Consider the following 26,276-nt stretch of genomic DNA (forward strand, 5'->3'; position numbering starts at 1 on the left):
AGAAATAGTGCCGAGGAAGTGAGTTTGTAGTCTACAAACTCAGACACTTAAAATGAACTCTATATTGGGAAGGATTAAATTCACCATACGTTCAACGATTATATTCCTCTTCTATCATGCTGAGCAGTGAGTGCTGAAAGGGAACTAAAACCCTATCTGCTGCCAGATCTATTACCCCTATAATTTAACACAGCGCATTCCAACTGGCAGACCATGGCCCACTTCTCTCCAACCCACCATCTTTTCCCTAGGGGAAGTGTGGGGTCTGAGCGTGAACAGCAGTGCTGAAATAGCTCATCAGAAGAGCAGGGTAGAGCCCTCCACTCCCAAATTCCCCTCCTGTCGGTGAGGCAGGCTGCGACAGACAGGCAGCATGGTCAGCACTTGAAAAGGTGATGTGGCAACTTAGGGGCAAGGGAACAAAGAGAGGTTGTGAGGCCCCAGCACCTAAATCCGGACCTGGAGGTTGCTCAGGATGAACTAACCTGGCTTCCCATGGAAGTAAAACTCTTACTTAAATTCTGCTGACAGCTCACACGCAGCTCTTACATAGCAGGTTACATGTTTAACTACTCTGGAGTGAAAGGACATCCTGGGCCTCTGAGCTCATCTACCTGGCCGGTCAGTGGCCAAAACTGACTTTGTCCAGGCCAAAAGCAATCTTTTCACTGAATGAACCCAGGCTGGATGTGCCCACGTGGCTGTGATAATGAATAGTGCCCCAGTTAGGAGATTCAGTCTCTACTCCCGACTCAACCATGAAAATTGTGCAATTCATTGCACAATCTCTTTGCCTCTATTTTTATTCCATCATCTGTCTCTCATTTACTCAGCTCATAAACCACTGCCTCTTGCCATTTGTGAATGCCATGCCAACGTCAACAGGAACTTGAAATGATTTGGGTATGAAGTATTATTTTTTCTCTCCTTAAAATAACCTTCTCCACTGCCAGTTCTGTGAACCATTACATTCCTCCATCTTTCCCTGATGTTTTTAAGAGGAATTTTGATATTCAGAGAGCAGGATTTTTATAAATACTAAGTGTGCTGGTAAGCCCACGCAAATAACACAGGTGAGTAAGGAGAGCAAAATATCACATATTTGTGATCACCACACAATAAAATACAACAACAAAGTATTTCAGAGCTTATTTATACCAGGCCCATCATCGTCCTCCTCCTTCTACCCCAAAACACTATCAGCTGAGTCCAAATAATTCAGACAGACCCAAACTCATCTTTAAAACCTCCTCTGATTACCTCTGGAAGTTGCAAAACTAATCTTACTTACATACCCTTCTTACTAAAAAACAAAGTTCTTGTGCTTTCCAACATGGACATCTCTTGCTGTAATTTGTATCTTTCACTACTTCACCTATCATGAAAATGAAGAATACCATCTCTCTCTTCGTAGCAACAGATTTAAATACTTGAAGAGACTTACAGAGAAAAAAATAGGTTCTACAAGACTAAATAAGCATAAATATTTTAACCTTCACTTACAGACCATGTTTTCTAGGGCTTTTTTTTTCCCCCTGTTCTAATAATTCCATATCCTTCTTGAAATAGCAGTATTGTAAATCAATCTCACTCACAAAACCTTTAATTTCAATAAATCACATACGTACCTGATCCATGCTTTCTGGAATGAATTCACCCTCACTGTTGATACTGGTGAATGACCCATTTCGGGCCACCTGGTGCAGCTCATCTGGAATGTATCCTGGGGGAGGTGAACTCCTATCGCGAGTATTTGAACCTTTTGAAAGAACAGGGCTAGTAAGAGTCTCTTCATGAATCACAAATCCAGGGTCTTTATTCACATGCTTCATAGAGACTGAGCCTGCCTGGATCACTTACTGTTTTAGAAACTTTCTAAATGCCTATTCAATACAAGCATTTAAAATCCGTAGGCCAGGAATTATGAAAATGTGGGAGCAGGATTGCTTCACCTATATTATTTTTTTTTCTATTTTACAGGAACAGAAATATAATTCGTCCATGTAGCCATCTTCTTTTGAAACAAAATAAAAATTCAAACCCTTCTCACCACTACTTTCCCATGTCAACTAATCCTTTCCACCTCTTGACAGTTTCATTTTTTTTGTAGAATATTATATCTGCAAGAACATGAATAACTATAGTCTTAATAAATGCATAACAAATTAACTCATCTGAAAAAGCATTAACTCTAGTTTCATAATTAAATTTGGAAGCTAACATCACACCAACATAAAAACACGAATAGGCAAAAAGGTTATATCGACGCCAAAAAGAAAGAAAAAAGTATCTTGAACAAATGTTCACACATTAAGATTAAAAATATAGGAGTCAAACTGAGCAAGAAAACATGTTCCCATATAAACAAAGATTTGTTCATTAACTCGTTCCTGTATCTGAAAATTAAGGCAAATATTAACATCTTTTCTTTATACCTACCAGTTAGCACAAATAATTCTACATAGGTGTATATGCTCATGGATGATTTTTTTTTTTCCTTTGGGGGGGGGGGGGGGGGGGGGGGGGGCACAGGGGGAAGCTTGTGAGGGACAATTTTCTATACTGTACATTAAAAGGTGGCTACCTTTGACTTAAAATTCAAAATTCACTCATCAGAAGACATACTCTATAGTACAGAGTCATCCATAAGTAAGAGAAACATAAACAGTCTGTGTTGAGATCAAGATTTTCATGAAGAGAATATTACAAAAGTTTTTACAATTAAAGCTATTAAAATCCATAGCTTACCTACTACAGGAAGCTGCCTTTTTCTCTCTGTGACACCAAACACCGTATTATCTAAAGCTTCCAGAGAGGGTAAGGGTTCCACATTATTTACACTAGGTGACTGAAAAAGATTATATATTACAGACTACAATTATTACTTTATTCTCCTGACAGTCAAAAAACTTCACAATCTTTTAAAGGCTTTGTCCAAAGTATTCATTTTTTCAAGGAGTCAAAATGAAATTTGCAAATTTATATCAAAAATAATCTATTTCAGTAGCTCATTCTTAATATTTAAAATAATTTTCCATATGCACTAGTATACAGGATCCTATCAGTACCATGGCTGTGATCTGTTAGATAATAGCAAAAATAACTTAAATATTTAACCTACAGCCACTGTTTCCTAAAACACTGCTACTGTTAGCTAAAACAAGCATTCAATGTATCACGAAAGCGCATCACCAGCACATCACTTAAATAATAGTTTCAAATAACTACAGTAGCTTAAAATTCTATGCACTTTTCAAATTTGTATTACATCCTCATCCTTCTAAGGAACACTTTTCAACCACTGTAAGGAAGGCATACAAGAAAAGAGGAACAGTATCTAGGAAAAAGTTAAAACTGACTCAATACAAAATGCTAATACATGCTTCTTACTTGAACTGAAGAAGTAGTCCTTAGTATTTTCAACTGGGAAAATGTCATCGTTAAGAAAAAACAAATTATACTTCAATCTTAAAACTGAGGAAAAAGACATTTAGGATGTTAACTCATACCTGTGTATTTCCATGTATTACAAGCAATATTTTGAGACTCTTCATATGAACACTACGGTCAAGCAGTTCGACTGCTTTGTCCAGGTCATCTTGTGTGGTTAATGGTATCACAAGCTACAAAAAGGAAAAAATAATAAATAGCTGTCTTAAACAGGACATGGGAAAGAAATTAGGAAGTCGAATACAGTAGAACAGATAAATTGATGTTCTCTTTCCTTTCATTCCAAACAACTTGAAAATAAGATTCGTTAACAATATCTTAAGTTACCACCAAAATGCACCAGCAAAAGTCTTAAGGCCAAACTTTAACTCTTCCTTTAGAGGCCTTCAGTAGCTACAGCATGTTGAAACAAGTCTTCACAATGTGGAAACAACTATTTCACATATGCACAACTTCATTTCCTACAGTTTCAGAGACATATGTGCAGTGTCAATATATTTTCCATTTCCTAAACTAATGCAAGTATGTAAGAAGAATGAGGACATCTTATTTTCTGGACTACAAGGCAGATTTTTCTTTCTCATAATATTACAGCTGTATTTGTCTGAAGTTGTTTCACTTACGTAATGCCTCCAATGAACAACAGAATTTACGACAGAATTATATCTGGCTACATGGAACAACTGTGGTTTTCACTAGAATCCACCTGGCACACACGTTTCTTCAGAACAGAAAACATGCCATTAAAACCCACTTCAAATGAGAGTTCCATAGGACTAAAATAGGGCATATGTTTCAGGAGTATATGTTACGACCGTTTGTAACGAAGGAGCAGCAAAATATGGATTTTTTTAAAAAAGCTATTCTACTTGTCAACAATTTCGGTCAGTGATGCTCCAATACAACAGATAAAATAAAGTCTTTTTATACCCAAAGAAAAGGGAATGAGAAAGGAAGGTCTTGATAACAAACGAGCATACTTTTCATTTTAAGTCGCAGTTTTAATGCTAATGGCAGGTTATTACCATCACACTTCTGGAAAGGTGACGTGATGGTTTGCCAACTAACACAGAAGATGACAGGCAGAAAACCTGCTCAAATATCTAAAAACCTATCAGAGAAGGGAGCTAAATCATTACAAACACCTGTTTTCTCTGAACTTCTGAATCTCCAGAAGGAATTCCTTTTGTAGAAATTCTTTATTTTGAGGATCACTTTCAAAAAAGTGTCTGGTTAGCAACCAACAAACTGCAACTACGAGTATTGTCTTCTGCAAAGATGCAGCAATTATGCTGTGCATAACCAAGCACACAAATAATCCTCCAAGCATTTGCTGACTCAAGGCCAAAAACAGAAGTGAGTCCTAAGAACAGATCCTGTACCCAAAAACGTATCTTCCATTAATAATCCCATCTCTACTTCTAAAGGAAACCTGGAAGTAATCCCGATCAGGTGTCACTTACACCTGTGGCCTGAGAGCATTAGCATCCAGCTACTATTCAGGAAATCTCCGTGAACCAGACACTTTAAGAGGAACAACAGTTAAGCTTAGGCTTCCAAACTACACATTATTAAATGTAGCATTGGTGTAATTACATAATGAGATTCTCAAAACAAAGAAAAAAAAAAACACCACAGAAAACAACAACAAAATACAACGCTGTACAATGAAGTATAGCTGTTACTATAGAAGTTTACAAACACAATGAAGCTCAAAGAAGTAAAGATTTTCCTGAATTCATGCAACTGGTCTGTGGCAGAGCAGGAAGAGAAGATGCTCATTCCCAATCAAGTCAGATACAGCTCTCCCCATTAAACATCTCATGAATCTCCTGCATATCTTAAGTTACACAAGCCTTACATATCTGAGAATGCAAACATTAGAAATCTGAGGTTTTGTCACAGGAGTGGTTCTCATTGCTATCGAGAGCAAATTTCAGCCTTAAAATAATCTACGTACAAATCACTGAAAGTTTAGAAAACACAGCATATTACCTCATTATTGCTGTAATGTAAATCCATAGTCTGTCCAAAAGCAACCTTAGCTTTAGCTGCAAGATCTTCAAGTTTGACAGGCCTTGGTAACTGGAGGATTCTGAAACGTAATTTAAGTTAGAGAATTTTTATCAATTACTTATGAAAATCTGTTACCTCACTACTTAAGAATACTCTTAGAATCAAATTTATTACTAAAAAGACCAAAAGAGGCTCTGCTGTATTCACTGTTCCCTATATTTAGGAATAATTAAAAAAAGAAAAGCGGTGAAAAAAATAAAAGGGATAATCAAGCATAAAATCAGACCCCATTATAAGTGTTTAACTTGCTTATATATGGCTTCTTTCTTAACTTAATCCTTTACCTCCAATTCAAAGGGAATTTCTTAGAAACATCTACCATTTCATTTTCTTCTTTAGAAAAAGTAGAGTAAAACAACGGACTACCACAGGCTGATGAGCGTAAACATCAGGAAGAAATTAGCCCTGCAGTGCCCATTTTTTGGAAAACCAGAAGTTTCTCATCTGAGGAAGGTTACTAGACGTAACCATCCTTAGAATAACAAATTACACATTCAAACTGATGAGTCCATCGTTAACTGTGCAAGTGTACTCCCAATAAGAACACTGCAGCTGTAGGCCAACTGTTCCAATTTTCATTTAATTGGATGCCTCTCCAAACCAAAAAGACCAAAATGGCTATTACTGACCCTTTGCTATAGAAAAGTATTGTATTATTTGGGACAGAACACTATTAAACAAAAGGAATCTTTTAGAAGTGACTAAGCTAGTCAGGTACATTTATATTTTAAAAAGAAACCACACAAATTTGGTTTAGCAGAAAACTTGGCAACAGATAACTGTCTCTTTTATCAGTGTTTTAAGCAGTACATTGGTTAGGGAACAATATTTCATACTGAAATGAGTCTACAAGCAAGGTCACTTCCAATTTAAAATTATTATAAAAAAACAACAACCAACAATAAAATCAAATAAACATATCAAGTCTCACTGTAGTTCACAATTTGTTTAGGAGGTCTGGAACTGCCTACCACAGCGCATGCTCCTTGGTACAGAGCGCCACATTCACTGCTGAAAGGGCTCTGGAATCACTTCTCTTTCCCACTTCCCTTTTTAAAAACTAGCGAGAAAGCCATTGCACAACTTATTTTTCTTGCATCATTTCATTATTTTTTCCTTTAGATCTTCATGTTCAGGCAACAAAAGTATTAGAACTCCTGCTGAGCAATGAGCCTGGCCTGCCCCATACCCTTGGACAAGCAAATTCAAGTTGCTTTGGACAATCCAAAACAGAGCTAGGCTTATCAGCATAAAAGCTTGGGAAGGTATCTGTCCATGCACTTACCTCATTCTTGTTTTCACAGTGAACTGTTTAACTTGGTCCACAGCGAAATGAATTAAGATAAACTACAAAAATGCATGGCCACGCAGGCTGGCAGTGAGTAAGCAGTTCTTTGTTTTAAACACACACTTCCGTTTATTTCACAAGAAATCCCAAGGTAGAGAAGTCCCCAGTTTTAAAAGGCTTTTAAAAACTTATTTCCTCCAAAGTACTTATAGTACTCAACCATTACCATGCCACTGTGATCTGTGATGTTCAGAAAAACGAACAGAAAAAGATACTGAAGGATGTTAACACCTAGCAAATTTACTGTTATTTCCCCTAACTTGTATAAAGGGAGATCACAAGTTGTAATCAGCATGGACACACACTCATCTGTTGCACATCACAAAGGACTGCCAAGTAGCAGCAGAGGTTTTGTTCTGAAGCAATCTTTGCTTAAGAACTTTACCAATTCTATTGACAAATAGCATGACGAGGATTTTATTTCCGTTTTCATTAAGTATTTTCAAAAACCTTATTTTCTAACTATTTCTCTGTAGGTACAATCCTTTCAGAAACAGGCAAGACAAAATACAGTTGCCTGCAAACCACTTCTGCACGGAATTGGAGGTAGACTTCTGTGAAATCTTTTGAGCAGCCAGTAGAGCAGTGTTATATAGAGATGCTTCTATGCTTTAAGCATGCACATCATTCACCTACCTCTCATACAAGGATGAAACTGATTTTAACTGACTATTCAAAAAATACCAGTGAAGACAGTCTAACTATAAATTCTAGTAAATTTTCCTATTACCGTTCTCAGACTGGTTCCTCCAAAGCACAAGCCACTATTAAGATTAAAGATCTAGGCTTCTTACTCCAGGTTGCAGAGTAACAATACATTACCATGCATTTATTAAGCAGCAAACAAAAAAAAATTTGCTGGTCTACTCATATTTAAGGTCTAAGCTAAGAAATTGCTTTAGGCTACAAACATCTACCTGAAGAGTAAAATCACAAAGGATATTACATGGGACATAGCTACAGTAAGACATTTCTGCATTTACGTATAACCTAATATTAAAACAGATTAATTCTGCATAAATTGTGCTTATATACAAATTGAAGTTAAGATCAAGCCAAACATACTCAGATATCTGAAACACTCTGAACAGTTATTTGAAACTTTGTGACAGGAGTGCAACAAAATCTATGAATAATTAAAAGCCTGTTTCCTGAGTTCCCAGCTTACCTTTTTTCACCTCGATGTTCAAATTTGACTCTAACATCATTCTGTAACAAAAGGGATACAGAAACACCACTGTTAGTTTGTTGCTACTGCCTCTAACAAAGGCCATGAAATTCCACTCAATAATCCTAGACCTTAAGTAAATTTTTTAGAAAGTTCATGTTATTTTTCTGCCCTTTCTAATTTACCAAGCATTTTAACAAGCTACTTCTGCTGAGGTATCAGTAGAAGATTAAAATATGTAAGAAACACACATACAAAAAAGATCCTGAAGTCCAATGAATGATTCTGTAAGTAAACACATCATTTAAAATCAATACATTTTAATATTGTAACAGTTTTGTAATTTGAAGTTCAGCATGAAACTGATTACCAAAGAATTCTCTATTGTGAACAGGACCTGCTCAATTGCTATGAGAAATAACAAAAAATAATTAAATCTAATATTTTAAAATGATCTGGTCACTGCCAATCTTCTATGCCCTGCAATGCATGGGAATAATAAAAAAAATCTTGCTGCACTGGGACAGAATACAACTATTCTTTCAAACTTTGATTGTAAAATTGGTGAACACTAACTGCTTAGCTGTCTATCCAGTTTGAAGCTGATCAATATAGGTGCTTTCATTCTATACAACGAAGCTTTTTTCCTCTCTGTTTAAGAAACATACCTTGTTTCATAAGCATTACCATTTAAGACCACATTAAGTTAGGATTCATGTAGTTTCCTAATAATAAAGATACCTGTAAATACCTGCAGTCAAAGAAACAAAATTCTTTTGCAAAATTAAAAAATTTAAGAGTCAAATTATATTAGCAACTATTGCAGCAAAAGATGACATTCAACCAGAGATTACGTCCAAAAAACAAAATGTTCAATCTTCCAGAAGATTGATATGTGCAGAAGATTCACAGATTTAAACAGAACGTCAAAGATACATTTCTGCCTTACCACTAACATGCCTAAACTCAGAAATGGCTCAACTATTCTTTTATTTCTAAAGATTTTATTCAAATCATTCAGGATCATATCTGTATATTACTTCAATGCCTAAAGTCACAGTTCAGAAGTGACTTACACGATACTAGCAAAACACAACTGTGTTATATACTAAACTTATAGAATGAGAAGGATATAACATAGCAAATTTTTGGATAGTTTACGAGTCAAATATACTCAAATACTTTGATCTCTAACAGGTTTAAACAAGACTGTACAAGCTAATGGTCCTTGTGATATTGGATTAACTGTACGTGATTGGACCCTTAACCAGCAATCCAATAGGACTATTACAACAATTTGGGTAAATATCCGTATCCTCTTTTCCTAATCTCTCCATACAGTGATTCAAGCCTATCAACTCTACTCCAGCTGCGTTGGGCATCTGCAGAAAAAATAAAAGCTGAAAATAACTCACATCTCCAGCATATGAATAAACTAACAAAAAAAAATCAGGCCAAAGATAGAATAAAGGAGCTTAAGTATGGTTTCTGCTGCTGTGCTGATACCTGCGTAGTTGACACGTGTGCAATCAAATATAGGTATAAAATTCATTCTGAAGAAGCATTTTAAACAGAAGATGCACAGCTTGACATTTTAAAATACTCTATATAAATGATATGCCAATCTCTATACAGTGTCAAAACATCTCTATGATCTTCAGTTTACCAGGATCAGAGTCATGTAAGCATACGCTATGATCTGATCTGAAATCCTACTGCTTCATTTTGCTGCTAATTTAAGAACACGAACAAAGAAAATGGCAGCACATGCGAGAGACTAATAGCTCATTCTGGTATGCTCATTGGCCTGGCAAGAAGAATAATTACAGAAGTCGCAGCAGGCCTTCCAGTTTTCATTACGTTAGTAAGGATATTAAAAATTACCTGTTTTTTAGGTGAAGATGACTTTGGTTTTCCTGTTTCTTGCTGCGGCAATACAGGACGACTGGCCTTATGAAGCACAGCCAAATCCTGCATGATTGAATTCAAAGCTTGCTGCTCATCTGCTCAGAGGAAAGAGAGAAGGTAAGTGTAAACAATGGTTAAACTTGAAGTACATTATTGTCTTATTTCCCAGTTAGGCAAGCATCATTCTAAAACCTAAAAGTCATCTGCAACACATAATAGCCAAATTTAAAAACATTACTGCCATGCTGCAATCATATATTTTTATCTTATTATTAGCAGTGCTTAAGGAAATAAACAGCTTAATCATTAGCTGTACTTAAGTGGCAGGTTTAAGAAGTAGGGTCATGCACTCAGGAAGCATCATATCACCAATGCCTCAACACCTCCATTGTTTGAACACCTGCTGATGGCCCACAGAGGAATTTTTTTCCACTTTTTGCAGGTCTGCAAGGGTAGTTTTTTGGGGGCTTACAGAAGCACAGTGAAGACCAAGATCTTATCACAAGAACCTACAGTTATGCATAAAGAAATCTGCCTAGCAACATGGTAACAAAGTTTAAAAATTGAACAAAAGTCACACTTCATTAGTCTTGCAGTGATATTTTGAAGGGCACATATGAGAAACAACAAAAGGTGAGAAACATCTTCAAAAAAAAATTAATACCAGCAGTTATTCCTTTGCAAGCCAGTCTTTTTCCACTTTTCACCTCTGACTGAACAGTGACATACTAGAGCTTCTCTCAATTTTTTTTCAGTTCCTTCTTAAGAAACTTAAATTCATAGGTAGCAGAGGACTACCACTGTTCTGTCTCATTTTCTCCCCCTTTTCCCCACATACATACATGCCCCCATGTTTGTGGGCATTTTTTTTCCACCACTTTCAAAATTAATTTATCCACGTGACCTCTGAATGTTAAAATTTCATTGCTCTTGGAATTTCACACTTCAAAGGCATGAGGAAGATTCTTTTTAGGCTGTTCAGTCCGAATGATCCCATCAACTGCTTAATAACAGTAGTATCAGAGTCTCTCTGCAATGGATGGCATTGATAAAGTTATCAGTCCTATGTTAGGCCCACAACAAATTATCAAAAGGTTCATATTTAAACGGTTCCAGTGGTTCCGTGTAAGCATGTAAAGCTTCAAGGAAGACAATGTTACCCCTGACAGTATGTCTTATGAAAGACTATTTATTAGAACTTCAAAGTAGAAGAAATTTCAAGACTAATAAATGGTAATTCAGTTCTAGAATTTGAGAATGCCACTCTTTATTTACAGTAGTGCTATTTGCATACCTACCTAATTTACACAGTTAAAAAGAACCAAAAGCGTATGAACACGTTCTCTTAAAACAAAGGAGAAAGAGGTCTCGTTCAGCAGGAAAACACAACCTTTCACCTCATTTCACACTTAAGGAATGCCTGGTTTACTATTATTTTGGTCTAAGGACAAATTAATTGAGGCTGAACAAACTTAAATTCCACCTAAAAACATTGAATAAAAGAGGTCTGTATCTTAATTTACCAACTGTAAACTTACTCTTAAACTGCTAATTTACACTGATTTTCAAATCTCCAGTCCCATGTACTCCTGGCTGCGTGTAGAGTGGGTCCAATCTAAAGCAAGACAGTCACAACGAGAAACAGAAGTACTGAACCACGGGACAATTTAGGGGCAAGAATGCTACGCAGTTTAGATTGCTAAATCCTGAGCATCTTCTGCCAGAACCGTGATGGCCTGAGGCCACAGAGTAGGATCTATTCTAGAGAAGGTTTGCACTGGACTTCTTAAGACAGGAAAGCACTTAGGAACTAAAAGCCTGTCCATGCATCACTATGGGAAATTTATTTGATGCTATTATTTTGTATTAATTCCTTGCCACAACAACACTACTACACTCAGCATATATCTAGAATACTCGATAACAGAATTTATCTACAAAAGTGCTACCCTTATGCACTCACGCTACTTCACAATTAAAAAGCTTTGCTGAAGAATTACTAGCTAGATGCTGCTATTTGTTAAAGAAGGGAATTTCTCAAACGTGGACCTAAAACCAGCCAACATGCATTCCAGGCATCCAGCAGTGATAATTTATTCACGCTCCATTCAAATATAACCAAATTACTTGTCAAATCAGTAAATAAACTTGTCAAATCAAGAAACTGAGGGATTTTAGAGTTCTAATTTAATAGATTCCTAACAAATGAGAAAACTGGTCTGAAAATTAGTAACTTTGATCACCAGTCATGCTGCCATTATTCATTAACTCTACTAGGATATGCAAATCTATAAAAAAGCAGGTTTTACCAGAAATATTTCATGGCAGAACTGATGACATTCTTGCAGCTGACAGTTATTCCTTTCTTAAACTAACACACATTTCATAACTTGCCACAATTCTACTATTTCGCTGTGTTATAGCCAATTCTAATCCTCAGTAAGAAGAATGTTTTTAGCTGTGGGTTGGAGGAGGTAAAATTCCCAGTGTTCATAAGGTAGCACATTTCATACAAGGGAAATTAAAGTATTGTGGCAATGCATCTAAAGCTTACTGAATATGCAGTGTGATTCAATAGTCACCTCACAAAAAATGTCTAAGAATATCACAAATCTAAATACTACTTTATTACTAAGCATGAGGTTAGCTCAAGCAGTATTAGAATAAAAGATAGACAAAAGCTTCTCACCCTGATTTTTATTTCTTTTATTTTGAGAATGAGCACCAGTAAGTGATGCCCCCCCCCCCCCCCCCCCCCATTACCATTCAGAGCACAGTAGGTATTGCTCAGTACCCTAATGCCATGAATCTCAATTACCCATCGCTGGATGTTTAAGTTAGCACATAGTGAGAGAAAAGCGCTATACTCCAATGGGGAGGAAAAACAAACAAACAAAGAAAAACAGCCACAGAAGTATTTTGAACACTAGCAAAGCAGCTGAGCACTGCCTTTCATGCAGACATTCCATTAGTTTACACAGCTAAAGTGCGTATTTCCTAAGAATGTATTAAAAAAAGGCATTATGTGAATGTATTTCCTCTTAAAAAGAAATGAAAATAAGTCAATTTTTATATATGCTTCACACAAAACTTACCCATAATGGCAGTGAGCCTGAAAACCTGAACTTCAGGGAAATGGCTGTCTTGTTAGCATTATTTTTTTTCCTAAAATGCAAACCACAAAATACAAAATTACTGAAGTTGTGAAGGCAATATAAAGCCGTAAAATCTTCGCTTTTCATATTTTTTCATAATATTCTACATATAAAATATGCATATAAACGATACGTAAACTATGTGTGTATATTCAGTACAGAAAAAATGTATTTCTGGATCTCAAAGTAATTTCGGTTAGCTAGACAGGTCTTTCATTTTGAGATTTTGGCATCATGTCTCTTACACACTCATCTCACGAAAACAGCCTTTTAAAGCATTATTCATTTCACCAGGAAAAATAGAAAACTTCACATACTTATGGCAGGACCTGCAAAGGTTATATTTTTCAGAAAGAAATTTGCACTTGAGAGCCGTGTAAAGTTTTCCCCTGCATACTGCCTTTTACCTACATAACGGATGACTCACGCACTACTGCCTGTTGAAATAGCTCCGTAATAACCAAGAAGAGACCAGGCTCTCAAGTACTCCCAGGTCTACAGACAGCCTCAAAGCAGTACCTGAAACAGCTTCCAACTGCTACGGGAAAGAAACTCCCCCCGATGCCTTGGAAAGGATTAAAGCCTGAAAGAGGATGAGAAGTCCATCTGGCCTGGCCTGCCCTCAGTCTCAAGGCAGAAAGCCCAACTTTTACTGATAGCATCGACTCCAGCCTCCTGATGCCACCACCAGCAGGAGACAGACGAGTTTTAAAAGCAAACAAAAAACTTGCGTTGCTCCATAAAAGAACTGGAAAACTGTGAAGATGCAGAAGAAATGGACTTGTACTAATCTTCAGAGAGGAAAACGGGATGGATTTGCATTTATTAGCTATGATGACTTAGTATAAGGACAGAATCTTTGGGCCTTGCTCTCACAAGGTACCAGGAGATCTGCTTTGCTTAGTGAATGGGTTGTATTTACAGCCTGAAACAATACAACTAACTTTTCCCCCATGTCTGATTTTCATGTCTTTTACATCCCTATGAGTCAAAACAGCAAAAGAGAATGTATATTCTACGATTTCCTTCACTATGGTTTTTGTACCAGTAGTCATCTTTGGGGATCTGCCAAATATTTATTCACTAGTTATGAGAGCGTTCATAAAACAGTTTTCAATTCTGTATTTGATCCAACTATCTTAAAATAAGAACTAGTGTCATTTTCATAAACACCTGATTTTTATTACCCATCTAATATATTACACATAAAACTGTGGTTCATGACTTTGGTTGAAGTATTTTTGTAATATTTCCTTGCAAGCATTTCAAAGAAATACAGAAGTTCTCCGAGCATTTTAAATCTTCTGCCACACTAAGAAAAAAAGAATTGGTTCTACCTCCAAGGAAAAATACCTAAGACGTTCTTCCTCAATCTAGCTAAAATAACCAAACTTGGAGGCTCAAGGTATTTGAGTTATAGGGCTTACACACAGCAAGCAAGCTGAAAATGGAAGAGATTTTATGAAACATCTTCAAGTTCCTCCAGCTATAAGAACTCATTCTTTGCTATTACTCTGGGGCCTCTCCTTAGATGCACATAAGCCAGTGAGTGAGCATCCATTTCTTTTCCCGTAGGAGAAAAAAAAAACACACAACTAGAAAAACACAATTTCTATAATAATTTATGAAATTCTCACTTTATTGCTCTTAATCAAAATCCTATTCCAACATAACGTATAAATTAATCACCAGCTGAACGTATTAACATTTTTGTTAGCAACTGTCACTTCAAAAATAAGCTAATAATATTGAAATCTGAATTAAACAGGTGGCCCAGATCTCAGGCATGAAAAAGACACCAAATCCTAATCCGTGGGTACAGAGCAGCATTAGACAGACGGAGAAAAACACACGTGGAGCAGATGACATGCCAGAACAAAAAGGAAGCATGAACAGGGAAAACTGGAACTCAGAGAAAGATCCCAGGGAAGCAAAAGCAGCAAAACATGAGAGCAGATGCAAAGGCAGAATAAGATTTCGTCAAGGTCTTGTAGAAAAACACCAGCAGCTTGAATTTGAATGTAATTAACGAAAGGATGGCAGAGAGTGAATTTCAAAAAGGTGATGATGTGATAAGAGAGGCAAACAAAGAAGAATATCCTAGCAACAGCATTTTGGATCTAAGGGTGGAGAGATGCGGATTCATATTCATGATTCACTTCCCATGAGCCACCGTCCACAGAGCCAGGAAGTCTTCCAGGCTCTGGGAAAGCTGCTGAAGGAGGAATACAGCCAGGTGATTCTCAGAAATTGTTTGTAGCTTCCTCGTGGTAAACGACACAAAGCCTGAGGGCAAGTACGTCCTGCGGACGATGTAATCCAGCTGCTGAAATACTCTGTGCCAATTGTCCATGTGCACCCACTTTTCCTACAATAACTGAACCAGGTTAAGCGACCTCTCCTGTACCAAGAGATAAAAGCACACAAACGGTGGCATATATACTAAAGGATCTCTCGCTATTTATTGTTCACATTCAAAAACCTGTAGTCTTAAAAAAAAAGGTTTAACCCCACGCAGTGGTGGAAGATAGAAGATGCTGTAAGAGATGAGTATTTATTCAGTGAGCTAGAAAGGGCGGTTTAGTTCTGGGGGATATGGAGACAGAAAACGTGCAGAAATGAAATGGTTTGTGCAGCATCCAACTTCATAGCAGAAGGACGATTTTTGAAGAGGGAAATTTGCTATAGCTACTATGAAAGCCATAACCTAATCATGTGAGAACAGAAAAGGTGGTACATAAGCAGTCAAGGGAAGTCAGTATATGTGAATTCAGCTTTAGAAAAATTCAGTCCTTTAACATACTGTGATAATCTATATGAAAAGGTGTCCACCAGGAAAGTAGAAAGGGGAGATAAATCCAAATCAAAAGTCAATGACACATTAGTAAATTAAGGTTACAAAGGCAAACAAAAAAAGTATTGGACTCAACAGATCAAATCTGGAACATCAGAAACAAGCCTAAATAACAGTAACAAATATTCTACTATGGGATCTTTTAAAACTAAAAGATACTGGAGGCAAATGAACAGATAAAAGACTGACCAAAAAAAAGCTACATAGCTGTTGACTTGAGACAATCCAGACCACCCTGACAAGCTAAACCAGCAACCCCACAACCAACTCCCAAGCCCAGGACAGCATTCAGGACTGACCAGCTGTCCTCGACTCAGGGAATAGAAAACAGAAATTGTATTGCCTTCTATTTTTCCCCTCTCACTGCCTGTATTTCCAGAGACACCAGCACTCACCAATTCTATCCTGAGCAGCTAACCTAAAGCCTTCTACCACTGGAACGACCAGCTGACAGAGTATCAAGCACAAAACACATGAAATGCTTGTCTGCAGAAAGAGAAGGGTGATTAGACATCTGGTTTATTTCCTGCAAATCTACTTGATTTTGTCTTTCACAATATTTTAAGTCTTGTTCTGATTCTATGTAGCTTAGTCAGTGCACTTCTAAACTTTGCCCTGAATTTCCCATTCTCTTGTAGTTAAACAAGCTTATTCAGAACCCCAAGTTATTTTAACCCATTGTACAGAAACAGACAAGTTTTAAACATATATAGTACCCAGAGCCAACTACCCATATAGCACAACGAGCTTCCTGAAACAGTAACACCTAACTCATGCAAAGTTAACAGATGTCTTCTTCAAAATAAAATCATACCAGGTGGAAAACAAACAAAAAAAATAGATACATGTGTTTTACTGAATTTAGGTGGTAAGACTGCAAGTAGTGATACAAAATAGGAAGAAATAGTCAGCGTCCATTTTTGTTCTGGTTTTGAAAAAAATCAAGAGGATGTATCCAAACCACAGCACAGTGTTACTGGAATAGAAATTTCACCATCTACAGCAACTAAGGGACATGATGCACTATTTGTAGTATATTTCAGATAAAACACTTTAAATGAAAGATTCAGGCACTTACAAGAGTCTAACCAAGACCCTTTACAACATTACTGGATCAGCGTTCTGGAGCACTCCTGCAAATATTTGGAAATATCTGGAAAATTGTAAATGTCGCATAAATAACCAACAATAGTCAAGGAAAAGGCCAAAGAGTTGTAGATATTTAGCTCCACATCAATTCAGACTAAAATAATGTAATAATTAGCTTGGCATCTACACTGAATAAAAAGTAATAATGCAGTAAATGCTTTGATTTCAAGGATTGTTATTACTGCCAAGCAAAATACAGCTTTTTGAAATGATTATAGATTAGTTAACAGAACTAACTACAGCGATTAGCCCACTTAGGTTTTTCCAAAATATTTGGCTAAATATCACATGATATCTGAATTATTTGCTTAGAAGTCCAAATTAACTAACAAGAAATTCAGTTGATGGATTACAATATATTATTTTCAGTTCCATTTTCCCATGTAGCAGAAAATACCATTAAGCGTGATTCCCAGTGTAACCCCCTGCGGCCTGGCAATGCTCAGGTGGCCACAAACATTGAGATACACAAGTTGTGGCCTAGGAAAATGATCTGAATCAAGTGTATAAAAACAGTCAGCCCAACAAAATGTATTTAAATACAATTAAATATTATATATATATAAAATAATCTGCTGTTTTTTTTCATTCAATATTAGTATTTATTGTGTTTAAAATAAAATAATTCAATAATGTTTTTGCGTCGAATACACTCTGACAAAGACGATCATTGAGGAAATCAGAAACAAAGCTGCAGCTACAAGATCGGACAGTCCACAAGAGAATTCAGAAGAATTATTAAATTATGATGTATAATTACCTAGCACAAGAGTAACACGAAGTTAAAGAGGGATAATGCAATCCTTGTGTGTATAAAAATGCAATGCATGCAGAAGCCATCTTGCTTCTGTATGCAACCTACAGATTCAGTGTTCAGTGTGGAATATCAGGAAAACTGCAGCCAGCAAGCGTGGGATGGCTGAAGCATCAGTACCTTCGTAGCCATTACAGATGTATCGGGTATCTCTGCAGCGTGCAGACTTGCAATTTCTCTGACAGAAGACTTTTGGCAAGCCAAAGGAAAAGTTAATTTATGTCAAATTTAGCACACAAGACAACACAGACTCAGTTCATCTGTATAGCTATAGGCAAGATTTGGTATTTATTTCCTGAAGAGAATGGTTACTAGCTCTACTCCTTCTGGAGTTCAATTTTCAAAAAGAAGGAAAACCAGACTGGCATAAAATACTGCTTCTAATTATGGATGGTGCCCTCTCAGTTGCAGGGACGATAACAGTTCAAAAAGCAGTGCTGTCGGTTTTAGCACCCTAAACGCAGCTCATCGCTCAAAGCGCTTGGAGAAGCAGACTTTAGAAGGAGCTGAAAGATCCAACGAGCCCAGTGACAAAAGTACAACTTCCACCTCCTCCTCCGATTAAATGCCTGGTGCCTGCAGTTCTATAGGCTGCAATTTGACACATTCATATAACATTTATCAGCTTGATGAACAATGACACTGACTTAAAAAGTTTTAAAAGCTCGAGAAGGCTTTGAGAATGCAAGGGCACAGTTCTTAATGACTGTTCTCATAAAAATGCAAAGTAGTAGATAATTTAGCTGAAGATGAGTTTATAGAAAAATTATGCTTTTGAGATCAATATCTCAACACTTACAGCAAGATTCACAAAGAGTAACTGTAGTCTAGGAAAGCTGATCTCCCCACAGTTCCTTTACAGTTGATATGGGGAGATAAGAATATTTAGAGAGTTTCAAGGCACTCAGATGCAAGTTTCCCTGCTTTGAATGAACCTCTTCTTTCCAAACGGCATCAAGAGCCTCTATTGGATACCCCTTCATAAACCCACTCCACTTCAAGTACACAAAAAAGATAAGGCTGTAATTGGCCTCGAACAGAAAAGCACCTACTTTCCTCAACAAGATCTCTTTCTTCGCCTAATTCAAGATTTACGGAACTTCTCCCTCCGGTTCCTGTGTCTGCTCCTGCAGGTACTCAGTAGCAGCCAAAGCGCGCTCTCTGACAGCTAATTTCTCGCTCTAACTGAAGAATGACTTTGCTGACACATCAAGCAAATCTGCTTTGAATGTCATGATGCTTTCTTAAGAGCTGTTTGCAATTTCAAGAAAAAATCTCTTAGAAAACAAACACATGCATTTTAATATAAAGAAGGGTCACAACAGCTGAAACCTGTGGACAGGTGCCACAGTGACACCATACAAAATATTTCAGTGTTGCCAATTTTGCAGCAGAACACACTAGCTGCAATTAATTGACTCTGCTCATGCTCCTATTCATCGCTTGGCTCTACTTTATCTGAGACTAGATTTTCTCACGTAAGTACAATAATAAGGAATAGACACCGTTATGTAGTCAAGTGAACTGCATCACTGCCACCAAATCACTCTAGCACCTGGAAATCTATCACCACCACCGTGGTGGTGGAAAGTCTCAGAGCATCACAACGTGAAGGAGAATACATTTCTCACCACTAACGAAGCTGGATGTTACACACACTGATTAATGATATTCATGCCATAGAAAAGTTTAAGTCTTAACCAGTACATTAAGATAACACAACGACCACAAAGATGCAGAGTAAAATACTTCTGAGATGTAACTTTTTCATAATTAACTGTGTAAAATTAATTGAATTGCCCCATAAAAGGCTTCTCAAAGAAAACAGGTCTGTGAAGTTTTAACCCGTACAATCCCACATGGTAAGTATTACAATGAGTGTTATAATTGGATTTAGGCACTTCTGTTTCCTCTCCGAAAACTGTCCGCGGTGCTCTTGGCTCTTAGCACCCGCTGCTGTCACTGGGAGGCCTGCTGCTGCACTTGGCACCAGTGGCACCAATGTTAGGCTTAGTTCTATCTCTGAACTGGCAAGTCAAAATATTTGCCAACAAGGGCTAAGGATATTACAATCAGAAACGTTACCAGCTGCAATCCTAACTGCATGGCCCCTACCCAAGATCTGACAGCAGGCTACACCATTTTTTTTTATTTTTTTTTTTTTAGCATCACAGAGAAATCACAGCAAATACCCTAAAAGAGCACAGGGCATCTCTCTTCCTTATGACAGGATTCAAGACTACCAGATCAGCCAAAGGACACAGTAACACTGACACTATAAGCTTACACCGCAGGTACACTAACCAGCACTACTGGTACTAGCTGTTCCTGCAATCCTCACATCTCTAAGAACAGAAGACTGTGCTACAACGAGTACTAAATAAATGAACTTGAAGAGTACTCATTAAGTAGAGAAGTAAGCCTATCAAACAGCAGTTCTAATCTATGAACATTATTCTTTAAGCAAAAATAAAGCACCCAAGAAGAAAAGCTGGCTTCCAGCAGAAACTGAGTATTGTAAGAACTGGAGCATGTCAATTAACATGACAGCAGCTACCTACAGCTCATCAGTCAGACTTCACTTGTGAGAGAACAGAGAAAAACACATCCTTAAACTCCAGTAACCAGTTCCATCCTCCTCAGATCACCTGCTCATTCCGTAACCCTGATGGGCTGAAAGACACCTACCTGGGGAAATAAACCAGGGAAACAAACTCACTCTCAATTTCTAAAGCTAGTTATAGTTTCTATCTTTAGGTGCCAAAAAGGAGAAGCTTTAGTTTTCTGCAATATAATCATCGCTTTTGCCAGCACCTTCCATTCAAACAGCACTCACTGATTCCAGCTGCGAGATTTAACCATGGTGCAAATCGCACCACTATCATTGCAAACCCAGTACCAAGAGAACTGACTGCAGGCTCAGCCGGCCCTTCCTTCCCTTATTGCTATCCCTAATAACGGGAACACAAAAATACAAGAGAATCCCGTAACACACTGACACGGAATATTTGAGTAAGGTGAAACATTCCTGAGCCATACGCATTTCCACCACAGTACAGAAAGAACACTGATGAACCCATCTCAAATTCAAGATTAAAAAAATCTACAAAAACGACAAACAGAAGGAGGAAAGTTATCAAGGGAGCCACAGGTCCGGGTAGACTCAGACCTCTCAAGCTTGGAACTGTACCAACACGGGGCCCAGTAACACCACTGGAAAGATGGACAAGTCTATACTTAACATACATTAATGGAAACAGAGAGAGGCATTTCTAACACACGCATACATACACAAAATCCACAGACTTTTTTTTAACCACACGCATAATAGAACTGTGCATCATTTCTGTAGTCAGCCTTGTCTAACTGAGCAGCTCTAAGCAGACAAACTTTGAAGTTTTTATCCATATGCAGTAGGCACTGCTTTTACACTGGATGCCCCACACAAGCCAACATGTTAAGGCATTGCTAAGCTGTCAAGAGCAGAAGCCCTTCCCCATTTTACACTTGGGTAGCAATATTTAGCCTCCTGTGAACCAGAAAACCAAAATTCAACGTAATTTCTCATACAAACATTTGAACCAAAATGAAACACGGCAAACCTAACTTTGAACACTCAAGAATCAAATACAAAGGCACGAGGACAACATACCCACGTGACATTTCCTGCCTGCATCTCCCACAGCTCCCTGCTTCGCGGTGGGTACCAAATCTTTAGTGACATCCATGATGCTACATAATTACACCTGTTCCTCAGCTGGAACAAATGCAGGAGGCTCATAAAGGCAGTTAATAAGGTAACTTAAATACAGACTTGAAAGTTGGGAGATTTTACCAGGGAAAGGTTTACTGTGTACACGCCCATAGATAATCACAATTTTAAGTCTGCAGGTGCACTAAGTTTGCATTTCTATCCAAGCAGCACTGTTACTTTCCAGCTGAGATCCTGTGCCAAGCAGGAGATCCAGAGCAAACAGGTGAGCCAGCTGAAAAGATTTATTTCACATTCTTTAACTGACTGCCAGCCTACCTGACTGATCTCACACATCAACAGCAGTAACGCCAGCACAAAGACAGGAGCAACAATTCCTGCTCGAAGCACCCCTTTTGGCCATTGCACAGCTTTGGGCTTTAAAAGATCTTTTAAAGGATGGCATGTGTGATGCAGGGATTCCAGGAAACGACAAACACCTCAGCCTGGCCGGCACACAATGAACTCGGATGCATGGGCATACAGAGAAGTAGGGTGGGGATGAGCAGGTACGGCTGCGACAAGAGGATTTCCTCACTTTCTGATCTCTTGGTGCACCCTAAACGTGGGTAATAGAAAAGCTGAACATATTCCCTAAGAGAGTCTACTTGGACTTCTAATGATGGAAAAAAATCTCAAAAGGCATTTTGTAGTCACAGTATAAGAAAGAGGCAAGACCCCAGCATGAATAGATCGGTTAAAGTACAGAAAACTTAGGACAAGCAAAATTTGTGCTTCGCAATGGAACGAGGGTACCAGGAGGGTCCCCCAAGAGGCTGAGCTGCTCAAGGCATCCCGAATTAGCTGAGAAAGGGAGCAAGGTGAAAAGCCTGCCAGCAGCACTGTGCCTGCTGTCAGTGCCCCGTGAAGTACCAGAGGTGGTCCTTGTCACACCGAGCAGGTCACGGCCAGTGCAGGTGAATGAAAGTGATGTGTGTGTGTGTAAGCGCGTGTGGTGGGGGAGAACCAGTTGAATTTACACAGAACAAAACAACCAACGGGCTCGGCAGCAAACTCTACCTGCACTCAGAAACAAAAATCAACGTTAGGAATTACTATGATAGAAATGAGTACAAAGCAGATGGCTGTCTGTCCATCCTGAATGTCACTAGCAGCTCTGGGGCATTCAGCTTCTGAAAAGGACAGAGCAAAATAGAGCAGGTTCAGAGAAGAGCAAAAAGTACGACCAAAGGCACAGAATGCGTTCTGCAGCGGGGTACAAAGAGGCAAGTTAGGACTCTTCAGTTTCAGAGAGACTCAGGTGAGAGGAGGAAGTGATAAATATCTACAAAATCACCTGAGGAACAGAGACTGATCATTATATTACAGATGGCTTGTTCACTCTCTTCCACAACAAATGCAGCACACCAAAGGAGAACAGCACAAACCAAACTGAAAACAAAAAGAAGGTGGATTTTAACATAACAAGTAGCAGTATACCCGCAGAACTTCTTACCCATGGGTATTTGGGTGCTAGAGATTTGGATGCATGCAGAAAAAGGACTGGCTGCATGAAAAAAACAAAGAAGCCTAGATTTAGAACAGCCCTTCACTGAAAATACTAGGGATTGAACGAATACTCAAGCTAAATCTGATACATGCCTGCCTTGCTCTTACTCTTCTCTAAGCATCCGTTCATGCTTACTGCTGGAGGAAGAATACTGGAGTATCCTTTTTCTGCTTTCATTACGGATTAAGATTTTACCACAGACTTGTCAGCCACTGCACCAGTGACATAAATTCTCCTTCGAAAATCTCATTTGGTATTCATGATAGTGCTAACATCACGAACACAGAGCCTTAACAGATATTCAATAAAGAAACTTACTGCAGCAGCTTCGAAAGTCACTCGCTACACTACCTGCCCCTGCCCCAACGTACTGCACTTACTGCACCAGCAGCAGAGGCTGTTTTCAAACTACCACTTTACGTCCATTCTGTTACCATTTAACCTTCCTGGAGAAAACAAAATAGTGCTTTGGGGTTTTGCCATTCCAATTATTTGGGCTTGCTTTATTTGTTTTGTTGTTTCAAATCAAAAGCTTCACACTGGAGTTACAATAATCATGGCACTTCTAAAAACGCACGTAGTCAGCACAGCAAACCAGCACCTAAATACAGGTGGAGCTTTACCGATCATTTTTCAGCAGTTAGATGGTATTGGCCAAAAATGTTCGTGGTGACAGTTCTCACAGTCTGCAATAGAACGTCTTCTGTTCTAAAGATTTTCTTTAGGGGTTTAATTACTGCTTAACAGCATTTTCTTTTTTTTTTTTTAAATCTAAACAAGGGACTCATCCAGGTGTTTCAATTTTCAAATCGTTGTTCAAAAGTGACACTACAGTTCCCATTGTGATAGTTTTGGCAATGTAGCGTTCACAGTTGTTGGCATGTACAGGGCTCTCTTGTGTGAGCTACTTTAAAATCCTTTTGAGACCAGGTAAGAGTCAGTCACCACTGACTACTGGAACACCCCTTCCTGCAATAAACCAAAGGCCTTCTCTAATGATCACGACTGGTGGCTATTTCATTCTTTTCTCAAAAGTAGCACTGCTGAAAGAATCCTGCAGTTTGTCCCATCTGTGATCTAGCCTCAAAAGTTATGGATAAAATTATTTCCATAACAAGTGGGATAAACTGGAGTAAAGCCAGGAAGCACGTTGAACGCAGCTGTTTGGTAGCTGGCTCTGCAAGTCTTCCAGAAAAGCCCACCTACATTTCTTCTGCTTTGTCACTGGGCTGTGAGAGGGCAGCAACATCTCCAAGAAGAAGGAGGCTTGCTCAGGTAGGGGTACACTGACACAAGTCATCTCACCAACAGGACTACTTCAAAGTCATAACATATGAAAAAGACTGGTTAAGACACATTTTTGCCCATGGAAGCTACTTCAAACCCCAGAAGAACTTACTCAGTCAGGTTTCCCATTGCAGACAAGACGTACACTCAAAAAACACAGGGACTGTGTGTGCTGGGAAACGGAGGAAGAGCAGAAACTGCCCGCTTTCCTGCGGAACTGATCCCTGCTTCTGGGGAGTCTGGAAATAGTTCATTATCAGAAAACTAACCTGAAATACAGATTAAATTTAACACACCAAAAGGTTCTATTCTTTTTGTTCAAGGTACCCGATTCAACAAATACTAACACAAGCTCCTGTGTTAACAAACACGGGAGCCAAGAACCTGATGCTGTTGAGGAAAAAAAGACTACAGGAAAAAAAGCAACAAAATTATATGGGCACACACACACAGGAATTACATTTTAATAGGGCTGTCATACGTTACTCTGTAAGTTACAGCAGAAGTAAGTTAATTATTCTGTTGTGGTCAGACTTTGGCTGGGGAGCTTTGAAAAATCTGCAGACAAATTAGACAGAGTCCAGTGGGAGTTGATGACAACAAAAACAACAACAAAACCTGAGAGAACATGACCTGTGAAGCAAAGGCCTCTTTGCATAGATTAGTAAAGAGAAGTCAGAAGTAAAAGGAGACAGAGGAACAGTCCTCACATCTACAAACGGTTGGTACAAACAGTACAGAAATCATTATCCGGCATGAGTAATAATAGCGAGACAAGAACTAACTGGCTTAACGAGCACCAAGACAGAGACAGAAGTTAAATATTAAGAAAACCCTCCGAACTATAACGACAGCTATGCACTAGCTATAAATAGATCAGCAAAGGTGTGGTATTCCCCTCGTTGGAGGTTTTTAAGAACAGATTAGACAAACATTCGTCAGATACAACTTCAATGTATTTGCTTCTGCCTCAGAGAAGGGAGCAACCCCATGAAGTCCCTTCCTTTCTTACACATCTGTCCTTCCTTTATTTATCAAAATGCATTTATCAGCGTTACCGTACCTGAGCTTCAGAATTACAGTCTCTGCAACTTCAGCATCTGAAGCATTTGAATTCTGTAACTGCAAGCACTGCTGTTTTGAACCGTTACTATACTTAGCAGAAAATATTTCGGGAACACAGAAGCAGCATCTTTTACTACGGCAGGTGATCCACAGAAGCAGACAAATAAATGACTGAATGGACATACAGAAAGGGAAGTGAGTGAGGAAAGACCAGGAAGTGAGGGAGGTGAGGAAACAGGGGCTGAAAACAAATCTACAGCAAAGAAAAAGCTTCAGCCTAAAGAAATGATTTTGCTCTCAAATGAAAAATTAAGTTACAGATGGCCAGGATAATTTCAAGAATACATAATCATATGAGACATGGAAGTAAATATAAGTGAGAGACTTCGCCAACGGACAGGAAAAAGTCAAAGCTCCACCGGCCTGCCTCCATTAGCAATTCTCAACTGGCGGTTCTTAAAGCACACTGCAGACAACCCTGCTCGGGCCTTGCTCAAGGAAGACCAACTTCAAATGATCTCATTAAGCTGGGCTCCAAGCTATGCTGTACGTGCATTTGTGGGTCAAGTGTCTCTGCAGCAGTGGCTTGCACTGATGGGAAGCCGTTGAGCTATTCTAACACAGAACTCCACCTCTCCTCTCCGGTACCAGAACTGCTGCAGCTGCTCAGAAAATACAGTTAAGGTGAATATAATTCAAACATCCGAGAAAAAAATGCAAACATGTATGTTCAGAGTAAGA

At 38.4% G+C, this 26,276-nt stretch overlaps 1 protein-coding gene across 5 annotated transcripts in view; it reads right to left on the reverse strand.

Annotated features, from left to right (window-relative positions):
- Positions 1–26,276, reverse strand: part of MAP3K2 (mitogen-activated protein kinase kinase kinase 2) — a 51,705-nt gene that overhangs the window by 22,618 nt on the left and 2,811 nt on the right. For 3 of the 5 annotated variants that reach the window (XM_067000061.1, XM_067000060.1, XM_067000064.1), the window contains exons 2-8: positions 13,046–13,115; positions 9,927–10,045; positions 8,043–8,083; positions 5,446–5,545; positions 3,510–3,623; positions 2,749–2,848; positions 1,629–1,759 (exon numbers count right to left, since the gene is read on the reverse strand). In XM_067000061.1, coding sequence (XP_066856162.1) covers positions 1,629–1,759; positions 2,749–2,848; positions 3,510–3,623; positions 5,446–5,545; positions 8,043–8,083; positions 9,927–10,045; positions 13,046–13,049 — 609 coding nt within the window. In that variant the 5' untranslated portion in view covers positions 13,050–13,115. Of the gene's footprint in view, positions 1–1,628; positions 1,760–2,748; positions 2,849–3,509; positions 3,624–5,445; positions 5,546–8,042; positions 8,084–9,926; positions 10,046–11,488; positions 11,566–13,045; positions 13,116–16,354; positions 17,550–26,276 lie in introns of those variants that run through there. The other 2 variants (XM_067000063.1, XM_013196701.3) reach the window with 2 other exon arrangements.

The sequence above is a fragment of the Anser cygnoides genome, chromosome 6 (genome assembly GCF_040182565.1).
Source record: "Anser cygnoides isolate HZ-2024a breed goose chromosome 6, Taihu_goose_T2T_genome, whole genome shotgun sequence".
In the NCBI taxonomy this organism is placed as follows: Eukaryota; Metazoa; Chordata; class Aves; order Anseriformes; family Anatidae; genus Anser; species Anser cygnoides.